The sequence below is a fragment of the Oncorhynchus nerka genome, linkage group LG3, assembly GCF_034236695.1.
Source record: "Oncorhynchus nerka isolate Pitt River linkage group LG3, Oner_Uvic_2.0, whole genome shotgun sequence".
NCBI classification, from domain to species: Eukaryota; Metazoa; Chordata; class Actinopteri; order Salmoniformes; family Salmonidae; genus Oncorhynchus; species Oncorhynchus nerka.
This window is the reverse complement of record NC_088398.1, coordinates 50,955,350-50,973,711: the sequence shown is the minus strand read 5'-3', so window position 1 is coordinate 50,973,711 and position 18,362 is coordinate 50,955,350. Positions and strand designations below refer to the sequence as shown.

The following is an 18,362-nucleotide window of genomic DNA, read 5'->3' as shown; positions in this document are numbered from 1 at the left end:
GCACACTGCTCTTGATCGTGTCACTGATCTTTAATAAGCTTTACGTATCGGCCTCATGGTCTCAGAGCTTTTTGTGAGTAAAAAAAAAAACATGTGCACCCTTATGTAGACCTAGCCACACCCACATCCATTCCATGCATCAAAAGGGGTTAAAAGCAAAGGAGAAACAAATAAGTGCTACCGAATATAATTATATGCATTTCATAAATATTCAAATAGTGTGTACATAAAACGTATTAAACACGTCTGTAAAACCACAATGAAGACATTGACCTACCAAGCAAGTTTTCATAAATCATTGGGTACAGTGTAAGAAAAAAGTCAGAGTAATCTGAAATGGGGGCATAATTAATGTTAAAATGTATAACATATATAGGCATTTCATCATTAAGACCTTTTATGAAATTTCTGGATGGTTAAAATCCCAAAACATTCTGGCTGATTTTCTTTTGTGGCTGGTAGTTTGCATGCTCAAGTTGGGGAGGGTGGGTTCACACCTAGCTCGGCTATTAGACAATTCTTTAGTAAAGGTTGAATAGTCTTGTTCAGCTAATAGCCCATCCTGCTTTGCTTGTGAAAAACTAATAATAATTTTTCCCCTTTCCACACGTTAAAGATTCCAATAGATAAGTGTTTTTAGCCACAATCGGCCCCAACCCAAGTTAATAGATTTGGGCACAGTCGATAGCATGCTGGACTTCGGGCTAGAATGTTAAGGGTTCAAAATCTGCTCCCTGCTTGCTATAATGAATGAGTTTGATACACCTGGTATTGGATATGGCTGAAAAAAAAACTGACTAAATAGCCATTTTCATAAACTAACTTTATGACGAAATATGCACAATTGTTTGTCTTTACATTAACTAACATATTCCTCTCAAATATACACTTTTTGCTTGTCTCGTTATGACGGTATAATTACTTAAATTTGTTTCCCCGTAATGTTTTGTCAGCCATCTTTGCTGAAGTCACCAGGGATGGCTGGCCCACGTCAAATTTGTCATTGGAACCACTCGATATGATTGGTCATATATAAACCTCGGGACCCAAATGCATAATGAGAGCTGTAACTCCCCCTTGTGGTGGTCTGGAGCAATGAATCCGTGACGCTGGGTACCTCTAAGTCCCGCGGTGTAAGCTCACTACTTTTAAAGGAGGAACCTCTGAGCAGCCACTGGGATAAGTTTGATTGCCTTTGGGGTACGAACAAAGGATCCAATTTGGGAAAGTCGTAATGCTGGTAAGTTACCATTGCCCTGATATCCAAAAGTTATTTCCGGCTGTATGTAGTAACACAAAATGCATTGTGGTTTAAAAATGTAAGAAATAACACCCCAAAAAAACTAAATACTGCAAAGTTGCTTAGGAGCTAGAAGCAGAGCTTCCATGTGTATCGGCACCATCTTACATCATCCTGTTTCAGCATGAAAATGCCCCCATGCACAAAGTGAGGTCCATACAGAAATGCTTTGTCGAGACTGGTGTGGAAGATCTTGACTAGCCTGCACAGAGCCATGACCTCAACCCCATCGAACACCTTTGGGATGAATTGGAACGTTGAGTGCTAGCCAGGCCTAATCGCTCAACATAAGTGCCCGACCTCGCTACTGTGGCTGAATGGAAGCAAGTCCCTGCAGCACTGTTCCGACATCTAGTGGAAGACCTTCCCAGAAGAGTGGAGGCTGTTGTAGCAACAAAGGGGGACCAACTCCATATTAATGCCCATGATTTTGGAATGACATACTTTTGATCATGTAGTGGATCTAAATCCATAATTTTCTAATTGTGTTGAGTCGCTCAGGTATCATATGAACACACACAAAACATGGCCAAATGTTTAGAATTGTAGGAAATCCGCTTTAAATCTGCAACATTTTCACTCCGCCCAAAGCAAAATGTGTACAATTGAACTTAACTGAAAATGTTTATTTCTGCCAGTAAGAGGGGCGTGTGGAACTCTTTGGGATCACGTGGTTTGCGAGGTGGGGGATTTATTACTATGCCGAAAAATGACCATATCCATCTGGACCTTTACCACCTAGAAAATGTGTGTAACCTGACCTACTAAATTAGGAGTTGAGTACCTCTGATCTATAGGCTAGTACCAGATGTGATGCATCATTAAACCTCTCCACGCCATAAGGTTCTTGTTCACAATTTGTTCAAGATTTCACGATTTCCCCATGTTTCCATCAGTTGGTCACCTCTTTGTTGCTGTTATTCAACCATTACTATTTTCTGTCAGAATGATATTCATTGGCTCTCTGTTTTTAATTTAGTGGGTCTGAGGTTCACCTTGAAAGGGAGAGGGGGGGTGCAAGTCAATAGTAGGATGGTGTTCTTAATGTTTGGTACACTCAGTGCATTTTACATTTTTAAAAGTTATTCATGTATAAATTACCAAAGTTACAATAGATTGCTAAAGATTTTCTGTTAATTACAAAAAATTAACATTATCTTTGGTAAATTACCGGTAGCTTTGCAACCTTAGGAATGGTGAATACAAGGCTGGCTTGCTGATTGAATGTTTACTGGACTTCAGTCAGTCTCTGAGGGAGGCTGGGGAAACGAGAAGTTTTTGATGAAGGCTATTGACTGAGGCATTTCGCCTTGAAGCAAAGTCCACAGGAGAGAGGGGAAGAGGGGAAAACGTTTCACAAATTAGTTTCAAACATCAATCAAATGTATTTTTAAAGCCCTTTTTACATCAACAGATGTCGCAAAGTGCTATACATGGAGCACATGCCAGATTTCCTCTACTGGTACGGTCCTTCTGTATGAGCTCTCCACATGGTTACGTCAGTATCGATCAGCATCGAAGACGAAGAGGTGCTAGACAACAGATATTTTGGGAGACTTGCCTAGGCTATTATCCGCTTGATCCAAAACAACAAAGGTTATCTTTCAAGTAAGCTGGGATATAGAAGTAGATCATTGATTTGCAATTATTGTTTGCAAAGCATTGGAATGCCTCCCTGGTCTTTGGTTGAGTCTGTGTTTGAAATTCACTGCTTGACTGAGGGACCTTACAGATAATTGCATGTGTGGGGTACAGAGATGAAGTAATAAAAAAATAATATTAAACTCTATTATTGCACAAAGAGTGCCACGAATGTGACTTGTTAAGCAAATGTTTACTCCTGAACTTATTTAGTCTTGCCCTAACAAAGTGGTTGAACACATGTTGACTTTTGAAAAAAATAATTCCACTTTGACATAATCTGGTATTGTGCATAGGCCAGTGACAAAATCTAAATTTAATCAATTTTAAATTCAGGCGGTAACAAACAAAATGTGGAGAAGGTGTAGGCGTGTGAGTACTTTCTGAAGTCACTGTAGGTATCAGCCGTTGCTAGCTTAGTTGCTAGCGTTCAAAGCTAGCTAGCTAGCTAACAACACAAATATCTGGAATAGTGACAAAGCAGTGGACGGAAGCAACTCAGACGGATTAACAGGATGTGTACTCAAAGCATGCGCAGACCAACTGGCAAGTGTCTTCGCTGACTTTTTCAACCTCTCCCTGACCAAGTTTGTAATACCTACATGTTACAAGCAGACCACAATAGTACCTGTGCCCAAGAAAGTGAAGGTAACCTGCTTAAATGATTACCAAAAGGCTGGTCATGGCTCACATCAATGGCATAATCCCGGATACCCTAGACCCACTCCAATTCGCATACCTCCGCAACACATCCACAGATGACTCAATCGCACTCCACATTGCCCTTTCCCACCTGGACAAAAGGAACACCTATGTGAGAGTGCTGTTCATTGACTTTAGCTCAGCATTCAACACCATAGTGCCCACAACATTCATCACTAAGCAAAGGACCTTGGGACTAAACACCTCCCTCTGCAACTGGATCCTGGACTTTCTGACGGGCCGCCCCCAAGGTGGTAAGGGTAGGCAATAACACGTCTGCCACTCTGATCCTCACCACTGGGGCCCCTCAGGGGCGCGTGCTTAGTCCCCTCCTGTACTCCCTGTTCACCTACGATTGCGTGGCCAAACACGACTCGAACACCATAATTAAGTTTGCTGACGACACAACAGTGGTAGGCCTGATTTACCGACAACATTGAGACAGACCTGGCAGTCTCTGACCTCAACCTCTCCCTCAATGTGACCTATACAAAGGAGCTGGTCGTCGATTACAGGAAAAGGCGGGCTGAACAGTCCCCCATTAACATCGGTGGGCTGTAGTGGAATGGGTCGAGTGTTTCAAGTTCCTTGGTGTCCACATCACCAACGAACTATCATGGTCCAAATGCACCAAGACAGTCGTGAAAAGGGCACGACAATACCTTTTCCCCCTCAGAGGAGACTGAAAATATTCTACAACTGCACCATCGAGAGCATCCTGACCGGTTGCATCACTGCCTGGTATGGCAACTGCTAAGGCGCTACAGAGGGTAGTGCCTGGGGCCAAGCTTCCTGCCATCCAGGACCTATATACTAGAGGAAAGCCCAAAAAATGGTCAAAGACTTCAGTCACCCTAGTCCTAGACTGTTTTCTCTGCTACCGTACAGCAAGCGGTCCCAGAGCGCCAAGTCTAGGACCGAAAGTCTCCTTAACAGCTTCTACCCCCATTCCTTCAGACTGCTGAACAATTAATCAAATGGCCACCCGAACTATTTACATTGGTACCAGTACCCCCTGTATATAGCCTCGTTATTGTTATTTTATTGTTACTTTTTTATTTTTTACTTTGGTTTATTTGGTAAATATTTTCTTAACTCTTTAACTGCATTGTGCGTTAAGGGCTTGTAAGTATGCATTTGACGGAAAAGTCTACACCTGTATTCGGCATAAGTGACAAATACATTTTTGATTTGATTTACATGTTTTCAAAATGCGTACTGCCTCCAGCTCATTGTAAAGTCGTGTGTGATGCACTGATGAAGTCTGCCTTCCATTGCCTATGTTTTCAATGTTTGTAACAGCAGCTCTCGCGCTGTCTGACAGATTTTCCTCTCAAAGACTGTGTGCTGTACGCGTGTTATAAATAAGATGCATAATGAATATACTGTACATGCCCCAATTTAAGTCCACACAATTATGCAAATTATCCTATAGACCGATAAGAACGACCAGTTAAATGTGCTGTACCAGTCAGAAGTTTGGACACCTACTCATTTAAGTTTAATTTAATTTACATTTTTAAATCCGTTATTTTACCAGGTAAGTTGACTGAGAACACATTCTCATTTGCAGCAACGACCTGGGGAATAGTTACAGGGGAGAGGAGGGGGATGAATGAGCCAATTGTAAACTGGGGATTATTAGGTGACCGTGATGGTTTGAGGGCCAGATTGGGAATTTAGCCAGGACACCGGGGTTAACACCCCTACTCTTACGATAAGTGCCATGGGATATTTAATGACCTCAGAGTCAGGACACCTGTTTAACGTCCCATCCGAAAGACAGCAGTTAGTAGTTATTTTGAATATCCCCAAAAATTCTCAAATAAATTGCAACAAAAGGCTGGCATTTTGAGTTTGGGATGTTAAAAATCATTTATCGACAGGCTTTTGTCTCTGTTGACAATGCTGCCATACAGGAATGCCTGCCTAACATGAATATTAGACTAGGCCTATATCTCCTTTGTAAATATAATATTAATGGTAATATTAGGCTACTCTTTATTGTAATATATGTTTAGGAGATTTAGCCTATCACCAACTGTTGCTGTGTGGATAGCTCCTCTGGAATGATCTTTCAGTAGTCCACAAGATAAATGAGTTCTTCAACTGCCTCCGTATCAGTCTTTTCCTCTCAACAGCTGTTGCTCTATGCAGCCTGTTGCAATATCTAGCTATTTTTAAACCGGAAGAATATGATTGCTCTGGATAGTTAGTCTTGTCCCTGGCCTAACCCCTGATGGAAAGAATGATAATCCTTGTGCCCACCATTACTAATTCATCCTATTTTACTATTAGCCACGAGACAGTTTATCTCCGTTTACACACGTCCATAATGAATGAAGGCCCTTTGTGTTCCCTGATTAGGTACCACACTGCCACTAAAGTTACAGTGCATTCAGGAATTATTCAGACCCCTTGACTTTTTCCACATTTTGTTTACGTTACAGCCTTATTCTAAAATGTATTACATTTTTTAAATCCTCATTGATCTACATGCAATACCCCATAATGACATAGTGAAAACAGGGTTTCAGAATTGTATACCTTATTTACATAAGTATCCAGACCCTTTGCTATGAGACTCTTAATTGAGCTCCGGTGCATCCTGTTTCCATTGATCATCCTTGAGAGGTTTCTACAACTTGATTGGAGTCCACCTGATGTAAATTCTATTAATTGGACATGATCTGGAAAGGCACATCTGTCTATATAAGGTCCCACAGTTGACAGTGCATGTCAAAGCAAAAACCAAGCCACGATGTCGAAGGAATTGTCCGTAGAGCTCCGAGACCGGATGGTGTCGTGGCACAGATCTGGGGAAGGGTATCAAAACATTTCTGCAGCATTGAAGGTCCCCAAGAACACAGTGACCTCCATCATTCTTAAATGGAAGAAGTTTGGAACCACCAAGACTCTTCCTAAAGCTGGCTGCCCGGCCATACTGAGCAATCGGGGGAGAAGGGCCTTGGTCAGGGAGGTAACCAAGAACCCGATGGTCACTCTGAAGGAGCTCCAGAGTTCCTCTTTGGTGATGAGAGCACCTTCCAGAAGGAACACCATCTCTGCAGAACTCCACCAATCAGTAGTATATAGACAGAAGCCACTCCTCAGTAAAAGGCACAGGACAGCTTCTTGGAGTTTGCCAAAAGGCACCTCTTAGACCATGAGAAACAAGATACTCTGGTCTGATGAAACCAACATTGAACTCTTTGGCCTGAATGTCAAGCGTCACGTCTGGAGGAAACCTGGCACCATCCCTACGGTGAAGCATGCTGTGGGGATGTTTTTCAGCGGCAGGGACTGGGAGACTAGTCAGGATCGAGGGGAAAGATGGAAGGAGCAAAGTACAGAAATATCCTTGATTTAAAAACCTGCTCCAGAGTGCTCAGGACCTCAAACTGGGGTGAAGGTTCACCTTCCAACAGGACAACGACACTAAACACACAGCCAAGATGACGCAGGAGTCGCTTCGGGACAAGTCTCAATGTCCTTGAGTGGGCCAACCAGAGCCCGGACTTGAACCCATTTGATCATCTCTGGAGATACCTGAAAATAGCTGTGCAGCAACGCTCCCAATCCAGCCTGACAGAGCTTGAGAGGATCTGCAGAGAAGAATGGGAGAAACTCTCCAAATACAGCTTGTAGTGTCATACCTAAGAAGACTTGAGGCTGTAATCGCTGACAAAGATGCTTCAACAAAGTACTGAGTAAAGGTTCTGAATACTTATGTAAATGTGATATTTCAGGGTTTTTTTGTATAAATTTGCAACATTTTCTAAAAATGTGTTTTTGCTTTTGAATTATGGGGTGTTGTGTAGATTGAGAAAAAAGACACAATTGAATCCATTTTAGAATAAGGCTCTAACGTAACAGAATTTGGAAAACTTGAAGGGGTCTGAATACTTTCCGAATACACTATATATCTAGCTTGTGACAGTAGGTGGCTGGTTTGTCCTCGACGTTCTGGTGGACAGAGAACATTGTGGGTCACATCTGGAACGTCTTGGTTGTTGTTTTTCCATTATGTTAGTCATACTGGCTGGCACTAATCTCAGCTGCTAGTCAAACATGGACATAATCGGAAGATGATATACCTGGGCCATGGTATGATCCTGCATTGCTACACCATTCATGGTCCAAATCCACACTTTAGCCTACTTCAAACCTAGGCTAGATTTCTGCCTCGTAAAAAATATATTCAGAAGTACTTTGGGTTACACTTTTTTTACTCTTCTAAATGCTAACTCACGGTGCTCAAAAACTGTTCTACTTAACGCACAGAGAGATCCCCATCTGGTAGGTGAGGCTAAGCGTCCTGCTCTGACTACCCAAAGAAATATGGTTTGTGAGATAGGAGCCCTAAATATTCCTTCAGTGAGAACCCTCTGCAGTTATTAGGACACAGTAGGCATGGAGAGAGCAGAGTAAAGACCAATGTATTAATATCCCTGGCCTGCATCTGTGCCATCCTCATTCTCACAGCATTTTGTCTGTCATTATTCAACCCTATGCCAAATAGGCAGATGAGAATATTGTCCTAAATTTGCAAGGGAAATGCAGACATCACACCTTAAGGGCCAGGAATTGGATTGACTTTTTAACCTCTGTGAGATGACTGAGAAAATGTGCTTGGAAGGTGTAGCTTGGTGTCAACCTAAAGGTGTAAAGGTAAGGAGGGGTTCTTTACCCAGTCGTATCTGTACACATCTGTGTTCTCGCCGTGTTAAAATAGTGTGTGGAAATCAATCTCTCCATCAATCCTGAGCTGTGTGAAGATGTCTGACCGGTGTGGGGACTGGATAGAGAAAGTGGGATTACGCCAGATAGAAGACCGCCCCCTAATAGCCTACCCCTGTGAGGTGAGCAGGAGGGAAAACGTTGGAACGGTGTGTGTTTGCCTGTGCGTGCATTGCATGCGTGCTGCGAGAGACTAGATCGGCTTTCAGATAGACTTTAGAGCAGGGTCCTTTATGCTCCACAGGCTCAGTAGACAGTCTATTCTCCTTATAGTGGTCCAGGCTGTAGAAATGCAATAGGCTTTGGGGGCTGATCGCTCGTTCAGGGCATCCGATCCCTCTGGTTCTGCTGCACCCACCCTACATCTCAGTGAAATAGGTTTGAAGGAGCAGGGCCAACTGTATCAAGGCTGAATACCTGGACATGGAAAAGTTATGGCATTCAGTGTTCACAAAGGTGATTCAGCGCTCTGTGAAATGCAACAGTGTAGGTTGGTTTTATTTTATATCAAGCAAGTCCCTCTCTCTGTAGATGCTAATATAAGGAATCGAACTAATACATTGTTGCCAAACATGTAAGAGCATTTCACAGCATCCAAGTGCAAAGTGTCATTAAAAACGCTCTTATCTACAATCTTTGACTGCATGGAATCTTCAGTGGAGGCATCTGGTAGGCTTCTACTGGTGTGTGGGAGTGTCAACTGGAAAGGAACATGGCCCTGGACCCTGTTCACTTCTGGCATCTTTGCTGTGCCATTTGTGCACTCCTGCACTTTATTACCCCTTGTACCCATGTGCCAGTGCAGCTGGAGGAGGGCTCTCTAGCCGTCATGCCTGCAGCACACTGGCTACTTCTGCCAGGAGATGGCCTGGCGATGCAGCTGCTTCTTTTTGGCTCGGACTCCCCAGTCAGTGTCTCTGCTCTCTACGCCTACTGTCTCTGACTCATACTTTGGTGATACGGGTGATGGGGTCAGACCTGATGATTTCACAGTGCCTGAAGTTTTTTGTGAACCAGCCAACCTCCATATCCCACAGAAATTGCAGGGAAATCTGCCTTAACCTGAAATTATGGGTCAATTATAGCTTTTTAGAAAACGGTTTAGGTTGAGACACTTCCAGGTTTGAAGATGTTCTATTGGTCGACGCTTTATTATCCAGATTGTTCTGTTATTTCACAATGATTTATTTATCCTCCGTAAGGTTGTACACATTCTGAACGCCATATAGCGTAGCCAGTGTGTGTGTGTGCCTGCGCATGCGTGCACTAATAATAGGCTGCACAACATATTAAAAGTCGTTAAAGCAAGTGGCTAATATTTTTTAAGGGCTTAAGATGTGTTTAACAGAGCAGAACCTGTGTTTTCTCAGAAGGGTTCCAATGCTGATTCGTAATGAGTATGTCTGGTGTCAAGCTGCTGCTAATTAGACCTAGCAGTCCGTTTCCTTCTGCTCGGATCAGGGTTAGGGAGGGAGGGAACAGCTCTGGTTTAATAGCCATCTCTCAATCACAGGTCCATCATGGCTCAGGATCACACGGGATTTTATTGGACTTCATCCCAATTAATTGACCTCTTAAGACAACCCTGTATGCTGGAGACCGTGCCTAGAGAACAGCTCATTACTGGGACATGGTTGCTCAACCAGTGCGTTAGACTAGAGTAACTTGAGCCTGGCCCCGCCATCAAACCTTCCTGCTGATAGACAACACAGGTCCCCCAGGAGACTGCTGGGAATTCCACCGGCTAAACTGCTGCTGTTCACTGTATCTCTCACTCTCTCTCCTCTTCTTTCTCTCTCGTTCTCTCTCTTTCTCGTTCTCTCTCTTTGTCTCTCTCTCGCTCCCTATTTCTCTCGCTCTCTTCATCTGCAGATGAAGGCTACTATCAGAGTGGAAAATTCCAGTTTGAAATAAACGTCCCTGAAGCTTACAACATGGTGGTAAGTGGTCATGTCTCATTAGAAATGGTGTCTTTATGTGTTTGTGCGTGCGTGGTGTGGGGTACGATTGAGGTGCTACTGAGCACTGAGAACAGGTGATGAGGGATGCAGAGGAGGACTCTCCGTTTAGTGGTTTCCATTTCCATTGTCAATTCTTAGTTTAATAACACCCGCACACACACACCAGAGGCCTTACAATCATACAGTCCACCTAAGTTAGGACAGCTCAGGGTCATGAAATCATTCCGATCCTCCCTCCCATTTGAATGTCCCCATGGCCAATACATACCAGGGCTGTGTCTGAAATGGCACCCTATTCCCAACATAGTGCACCACCTTTGAGCAGAGCCCTTGTCAATAGGGTTCTCTTTTGGATTTAACGCAAAACTTCTGTGGCGATTAAACCCTGGTGCTGTGCAGCACTGTGGGTAATTTACACTCTCCCAGTTTGCCTCCCGTCCACAGCTCCATCAGGAGAAAGTGAGTACAGGTCCTCTCGGTAAACGGCCTGGCATGGAGTTGTAGGTGGCAGGGATGCAGGGTAAGTTACAGCCCAACACAGAACAGTCTCAGCCTTTAGTTTTCCCTCCATCCCTCCATTCTCTTCCTTGTTTTTAATGCCACCCATCCATCCTGGATGCCGTTTTATCTCACCTCCACACTGCTCGTCTTAATACACAAACACGCGTGCACGCACGCACACACTCCTGTGTGTCATCAGGAACAGTCCAGGCTTTGAATTTACAGCCTGTTTATTCCAAAACCTTACGCTCTGTGCTTTACAGCCTGTTTCTATTGAAGACCTTACGCTTTGTGCTTTACAGCCTGTTTCTATTGAAGACCTTACGCTTTGTGCTTTATCTTAATGGTGACTTTGCAGCCTGTTTATACAAAAACGCTGTGCTTTATCTTAATGGAGGCTAATTAGACAGGCAGTAAAGGCTTTGTATGGATTTACCTGCCTTTTATGAGAGCTCATAAACGGCCTGAAAGAGACTCATAAAGAGCATGAGTTTTATTTGTATTTTTTAGGCCCTAGATACTCAACACATCTGACCATTCTAGCAAACTGGGCCACAGTTTTAAGCAAATATTTTCAATCGATATATTATTTATGCATTTTGAAATGACTTGATCCCAGCCTTTAATAATGAATTTGACTGGTTATTCTAAGCCTTCTCAGGTTGTTGTAAGGTGGTCAACTGAGGAGTTTGATAATGGTGTAAGATGACAGTAGGGTCAGCATTTTAAGGACTGGCTCTTAGCCAGGACTGGCCTCATTAGCATTCAATTCTGGTTATCTCAATTCCCATTTTGGGACTTCAGACGAAACGTTTGCACTGCACATCACAGGACTTAGTTATTGTCATCTCCGAGTATTGGCATAGCCAACTGGTCACTTTTTCATGAATCTTTCCCTATCTAGTTCACCTTCGTTAGAAAATGGGCAACGGCTGCTTTAGAGAAAAGTAGTGGCTTAATGTTCCCGAGGCCCTTGCCTTTCTCACATGCTTGACAACCTAACATAAGATAAACAAGATGGAGCAAAAGTTGTGATTTAGCAAGTTATTTCATTTAATGTCTCTCATGGAATATATCATTGTGCACGGTAAAAAAAAGGCAAGATTTGGGAAATTGACTGGAGCAGAGAGTGGTATTTTAAGAAAAGTGTAGTCCGTTGTGAGCCCAAACACTTCCAAAGTGGTGTTGTCCTCTTATCAAATTGCCTAGGACTCTGTCTTCTAGAAGCCTCTTTGAAGAACTATTGCAGACTGACGCTTCTATTTCTCTCTCTATACTGTGTGTATAACGATGTATTTATCTCTCACGGTGCCACCCTCTTCTCACAGTTTTGAGGAGCACTAATGAGGTCTAAGGCTGACGTATGATCAAATAAACAATGTTAAAGAAGAAGGCACTGCTTTTTTTTTGTGGCGTTTTGTCTTGTTTGTTTTTGTTTTCATGTTTGGTTCAGTTTGGGGGAGAAAATATACAAGGGTTTCTTTTGAAGATTCTCAGCACCATATGAAAGTATGTCTCCTCCTGAGCTATGCTGTGCTTTGTATGTTGGTTTGTGGAGGTTGGTTTTCCTCAGGCAGTATTCCATACTGTCCCAATCAAACCTTGTGATAAAATGGGTCTTAACCTCTTCCTCAGGCTGTGGCTGTTGACGAGATTAATCCTAATCTGTTCCATGTTTCTCTCCCCAGCCTCCCAAAGTGAAATGTCAGACCAGAATATGGCACCCCAACATCGCTGAGACGGGGGAGATCTGTTTGAGGTAATGAACTCTTTCTCACATTGCCAAACACTGATTGGCTTTCATCCTCTGTGTGTGTATTTAAAGGATGGCGATTCAGAAGTGGACTACATGGACAGATTCCAAAGTGTGGTTAATGGACACAGGAGCCCCAGCAGTGGTCAAGCAGTTTTGTATGTGTGTGTGTGAGATATATATGCTGGGGCTGGAGAGAGGAAAACATTTACAGGCAGATTTGATGTCTGACTAGTCTCTAGTTATTCTCAGAACCTTGGAGAGCAGCTAATGACCATACAACAAGAGTGCTGCTGTAAAAATACATCTCTTTATGATAACAAACTGACATCTAGTCATCAGCACATGAAAGGTCAAGAAAAGTAGATATTTTAAGATGCCTGGCTGGCTGACTTTCTTTTGGGATGTCCAATCATTTACAGAGCAATAAATATCACAGGTGAGAATGTCATGGGGGTACAGGTCTGACTGTAGTAGTAGGCTATTTCTATATTGTGATTTCTGACTTGATGGAGATTTTGATTTCTTCTGGTTTCTATTTTCCCAGTTTGTTGCGGGAGCACTCTATCGACGGCACTGGCTGGGCCCCTACGAGAACATTAAAGGTGAGTCTCTAATCACTGTATCACCAGCACCTTTAGCTCAGACTATCAGTGACCATCTTAATGAACCTCTGTGGTCCCAACGCCCCCACTCTTAAACTAGTAGTGGATCTTTAAAGCACCGTTCACCCTCCTACCCCTGCTCTGAGAGGGAGATGGATACTGCTGCAGGGGGAGGAGAACATGGGAGCCCTAGTCTAAAAGGAGCTTTGTACGTCATAAAAGTATGCAAGGAGTGGACATTGCCATTCATTGTGGAAGTAGCGATTGCGAAGCGCTTTCAAAATCCCTTACCTGCTTCTTCAGGTTCTTTCTAAGATCTCAACAAGCACAGTGTGTTCTGTAAACTAAGCAGTAACCATGACATTCTATTTCCCACCTGACTTTCTCATCTCTACTACTGAAAGAACACAGTCTTCTCTTGAAAGGAGGGCACTTTCAATTGTGTGAGAGTTTAATGCCATTAGCCCTAATTTCCAGTTGGTAGACTGCAAAACTGAGAATGTAGGATACATCTCACTCGGTTTGACCTGGTGAACTTTGCTAAACTTTTCTCGGTTGTGGGGTGTGTGTTATTGAACCAAAGAAACTGATTTCTCTGAACGAGGCCCCATTCTACTCTGTGGTGGTGGTCTGCTGCTAACAGGTATTGCTCCTGAGGGAGTTGGCTCACTATGAAGCAGGGCTCCTTGCTTGAAAACCACAATGGTTTTCCTTTGATAAATGGCACGTCCTTGACCCGAGAGCCAATATGTTGAACATGTGCTATGCATTGAACTTGCTTTGCATTTCCAGATAGATTTAAGATCCCTTGTCAAAAAGTCATTGGGTGTTTCAAATTCCAAACCTAAAGTGAGGGGGGGAAAGTATTTGATCCCCTGCTGATTTTGTACATTTGCCCACTGACAAAGAAATGACCAGTCTATAATTTTAATGGTAGGTTTATTTGAACAGTGAGAGACAGAATAACAACAAAAAAATCCAGAAAAACACATGTCAGAAATGTTATAAATTGATTTGCATTTTAATGTGGGAAATCAGTATTTGACCCCCTCTCAATCAGAAAGATTTCTGCCTCCCATGTGTCTTTTATACAGGTAATGAGCTGAGATTAGGAGCACACTCTTAAAGGGAGTGCTCCTAATCTCAGTTTGTTACCTGTATTAAAGACACCTGTCCACAGAAGCAATCAATCAATCAGATTCCAAACTCTGCACCATGGACAAGACCAAAGAGCTCTCCAATGATGACAGGAACAAGATTGTAGACCAACACAAGACCATCGCCAAGCAGCTTGGTGAGAAGGTGACAACAGTTGGTGCAATTATTTGCAAATGGAAGAAACCCAAAAGACCTGTCAATCTCCCCCGGCCTGGGGCTCCATGCAAGATCTCACCTCGTGGAATTGCAATGATCATGAGAAAGGTGAGGAATCAGCCCAGAACTACACGGGAGGATCTTGTCAACGATCTCAAGGCAGCTTGGACCATAGTCACCAAGAAAACAATTGGTAACACATTACGCCGTGAAGGACTGAAATCCTGCAGCGCCCGCAAGGTCCCCCTGCTCAAGAATGCACATACAGTGCCTTGCGAAAGTATTCGGCCCCCTTGAACATTGCGACCTTTTGCCACATTTCAGGCTTCAAACATAAATATATAAAACTGTATTTTTTGTGAAGAATCAACAACAAGTGGGACACAATCATGAAGTGGAACGACATTTATTGGATATTTCAAACATTTTTAACAAATCAAAACTGAAAAATTGGGCGTGCAAAATTATTCAGCCCCCTTAAGTTAATACTTTGTAGCGCCACCTTTTGCTGCGATTACAGCTGTAAGTCGCTTGGGGTATGTCTCTATCAGTTTTGCACATCGAGAGACTGAAATTTTTTCCCATTCCTCCTTGCAAAACAGCTCGAGCTCAGTGAGGTTGGATGGAGAGCATTTGTGAACAGCAGTTTTCAGTTCTTTCCACAGATTCTCGATTGGATTCAGGTCTGGACTTTGACTTGGCCATTCTAACACCTGGATATGTTTATTTTTGAACCATTCCATTGTAGATTTTGCTTTATGTTTTGGATCATTGTCTTGTTGGAAGACAAATCTCCGTCCCAGTCTCAGGTCTTTTGCAGACTCCATCAGGTTTTCTTCCAGAATGGTCCTGTATTTGGCTCCATCCATCTTCCCATCAATTTTAACCATCTTCCCTGTCCCTGCTGAAGAAAAGCAGGCCCAAACCATGATGCTGCCACCACCATGTTTGACAGTGGGGATGGTGTGTTCAGGGTGATGAGCTGTGTTGCTTTTACGCCAAACATAACGTTTTGCATTGTTGCCAAAAAGTTCAATTTTGGTTTCATCTGACCAGAGCACCTTCTTCCACATGTTTGGTGTGTCTCCCAGGTGGCTTGTGGCAAACTTTAAACAACACTTTTTATGGTTATCTTTAAGAAATGGCTTTCTTCTTTGCCACTCTTCCATAAAGGCCAGATTTGTGCAATATACAACTGATTGTTGTCCTATGGACAGAGTCTCCCACCTCAGCTGTAGATCTCTGCAGTTCATCCAGAGTGATCATGGGCCTCTTGGCTGCATCTCTGATCAGTCTTCTCCTTGTATGAGCTGAAAGTTTAGAGGGACGGCCAGGTCTTGGTAGATTTGCAGTGGTCTGATACTCCTTCCATTTCAATATTATCGCTTGCACAGTGCTCCTTGGGATGTTTAAAGCTTGGGAAATCTTTTTGTATCCAAATCCGGCTTTAAACTTCTTCACAACAGTATCTCGGACCTGCCTGGTGTGTTCCTTGTTCTTCATGATGCTCTCTGCGCTTTTAACAGACCTCTGAGACTATCACAGTGCAGGTGCATTTATACGGAGACTTGATGCTTTGGGGGTGTTTTTCTGCTAAGGGGACAGGACAACTTCACCGCATCAAAGGGACGATGGACGGGGCCATGTACCGTCAAATCTTGGGCGAGCACCTCCTTCCCTCAGCCAGGGCATTGGAAATGGGTCGTGGATGGGTATTCCAGCATGACACTGACCCAAAACACACGGCCAAGGCAACAAAGGAGTGGCTCAAGCCAGTCTCCGGACCTTAATCCCATAGAAGATCTGTGGAGGGAGCTGAAGGTTCGAGTTGCCAAACGTCAGCCTCAACCTTAATGACTTGGAGAAGATCTGCAAAGAGGAGTGGGACAAAATCCCTCCTGAGATGTGTGCAAACCTGGTGGCCAACTACAAGAAACGTCTGACCTCTGATTGCCAACAAGGGTTTTGCCACCAAGTAATGAGTAATGTTTTGCAGAGGGGTCAAATACTTATTTCCCTCATTAAAATGCAAATTAATTTATATCATTTTTGACATGCATTTTCCTGGATTTTGTTGTTGTTATTCTGTCTCTCACTGTTCAAATAAACCTACCATTAAAATTATAGACTGATCATTTCTTTGTCAGTGGGCAAACGTACAAAATCAGCAGGGGATCAAATACTTTTTTCCCTCCCTGTAGGCCTATTAAAGATGTGTTAAATCTTTTCATATGACTTATGACCAGCACCATACCACTTTTTTTTTACCATTTTCATCTTAATAGTAATATTCTAATATATTTCCAGACAGGAGACAGGGAAGTGACTTTGAAGTCAACCCTGAGGCCTTGATTGTGTCTCACTGGTGTTTCTCTTATCAGAAGCCACTGTGAGTCACAACCCAACCCATCTCTCTGCGTAGCGCCTACGCCACATCTTCCGTCTCCTCTCTTCCCCTTTGACACACTGAGATACAGTACCGCTCGAATGGATTCAGTTTGTAGTGTCACAGCCACTCTATTTAGGCCCTGAGCTCAAAACTATTGATTACATTGACGGCGAGGGAGATGAGGTGACACTGAAAGGCGACAATATGTTATTGTTGTGCGGTTGCTCGTCTCCTAGACGTCACAGTTGCAATACCTTATACCACACACACACACACACACACACACAGGCACACGGAAAGACACACACACAGGCACACGGAAACACAGATACAAGCACACACACACACACATTCTCCCTGGCTCGCTCATCGTCTTCTGTTTCTGCAATTCAGGTGTAATTAACAGCTCTGATATCCCCATGACGACGTCCTCAGGTGGTTCCCTGGCTAACTAACGTCTTACTTAGCTACCGATGACACCCACAGCCAGCCAGGGTCATTTACTGCATGATGACTGTTTCAAAAGCCGTTACCGTGGCATGTTTAAAATTCTTATGATATGAAGTTATTCTCATTAGCCTGACTCAGTTCGTTTTTATGCTGTGATAACATCCAGAATAACCTCCAAGCCTAGCTAAGGTGTGTAAGAAGGATAGGACCTGACTTGAGGCAGTGATGTACAGTAACTATTAGAGAGAATAGGATGCACTGGAGGAATACTAACTGTCAGTTCTGAGGAAAAGATTGGAATTATTAGTCTTTAGGAGGAGGTGATTTAAAAGTCAGTCCCTAAAGTGATGGCCATGTTCTGTTTCCTTGCCTGTTCAGGCTCTTTCTACTGGACACCTGTGCTTTTGCGTGTCAGTTAGCCAGCCTAGTAATTGAAGTAATCTTCTGCTGTACAAGGTCTGCTTTCCAAATGGCACCCTATTCCTTAAATAGTGCGCTACTTTTGACCAGCGCCTATACAGTGGGGCAAAAGTATTTAGTCAGCCACCAATTGTGCAAGTTCTCCCACTTAAAAAGATGAGAGAGGCCTGTAATTTTCATCATAGGTACACTTCAACTATGACAGACAAAATGAGAAAAAAATCCAGAAAATCACATTGTAGGATTTTTAATGAATTTATTTGCAAATTATGGTGGAAAATAAGTATTTGGTCAATAACGAAAGTTTCTCAATACTTTGTTATATACCCTTTGTTGGCAATGACAGAGGTTAAACATTTTCTGTAAGTCTTCACAAGGTTTTCACACACACTTGCTGGTATTTTGGCCCATTCCTCCATGCAGATCTCCTCTAGAGCAGTGGTGTTTTGGGGCTGTTGCTGGACAACACGGACTTTCAACTCCCTCCAAAGATTTTCTATGGGGTTGAGATCTGGAGACTGGCTAGGCCACTCCAAGACCTTGAAATACTTCTTACGAAGCCACTCCTTCGTTGCCCGGGCGGTGT

General features: G+C 43.2%; 1 protein-coding gene across 3 annotated transcripts in view; it reads left to right on the top strand.

Moving 5' to 3' along the window:
* Nucleotides 1-18,362, top strand: part of LOC115110257 (NEDD8-conjugating enzyme UBE2F) — an 89,951-nt gene that overhangs the window by 37,898 nt on the left and 33,691 nt on the right. For all 3 annotated transcript variants that reach the window (XM_065013222.1, XM_065013221.1, XM_065013220.1), the window contains 3 exons: nucleotides 10,256-10,323; nucleotides 12,534-12,604; nucleotides 13,146-13,203. In XM_065013222.1, the coding sequence (XP_064869294.1) occupies nucleotides 10,256-10,323; nucleotides 12,534-12,604; nucleotides 13,146-13,203 (197 nt within the window). The remainder of the gene's footprint in view (nucleotides 1-10,255; nucleotides 10,324-12,533; nucleotides 12,605-13,145; nucleotides 13,204-18,362) is intronic.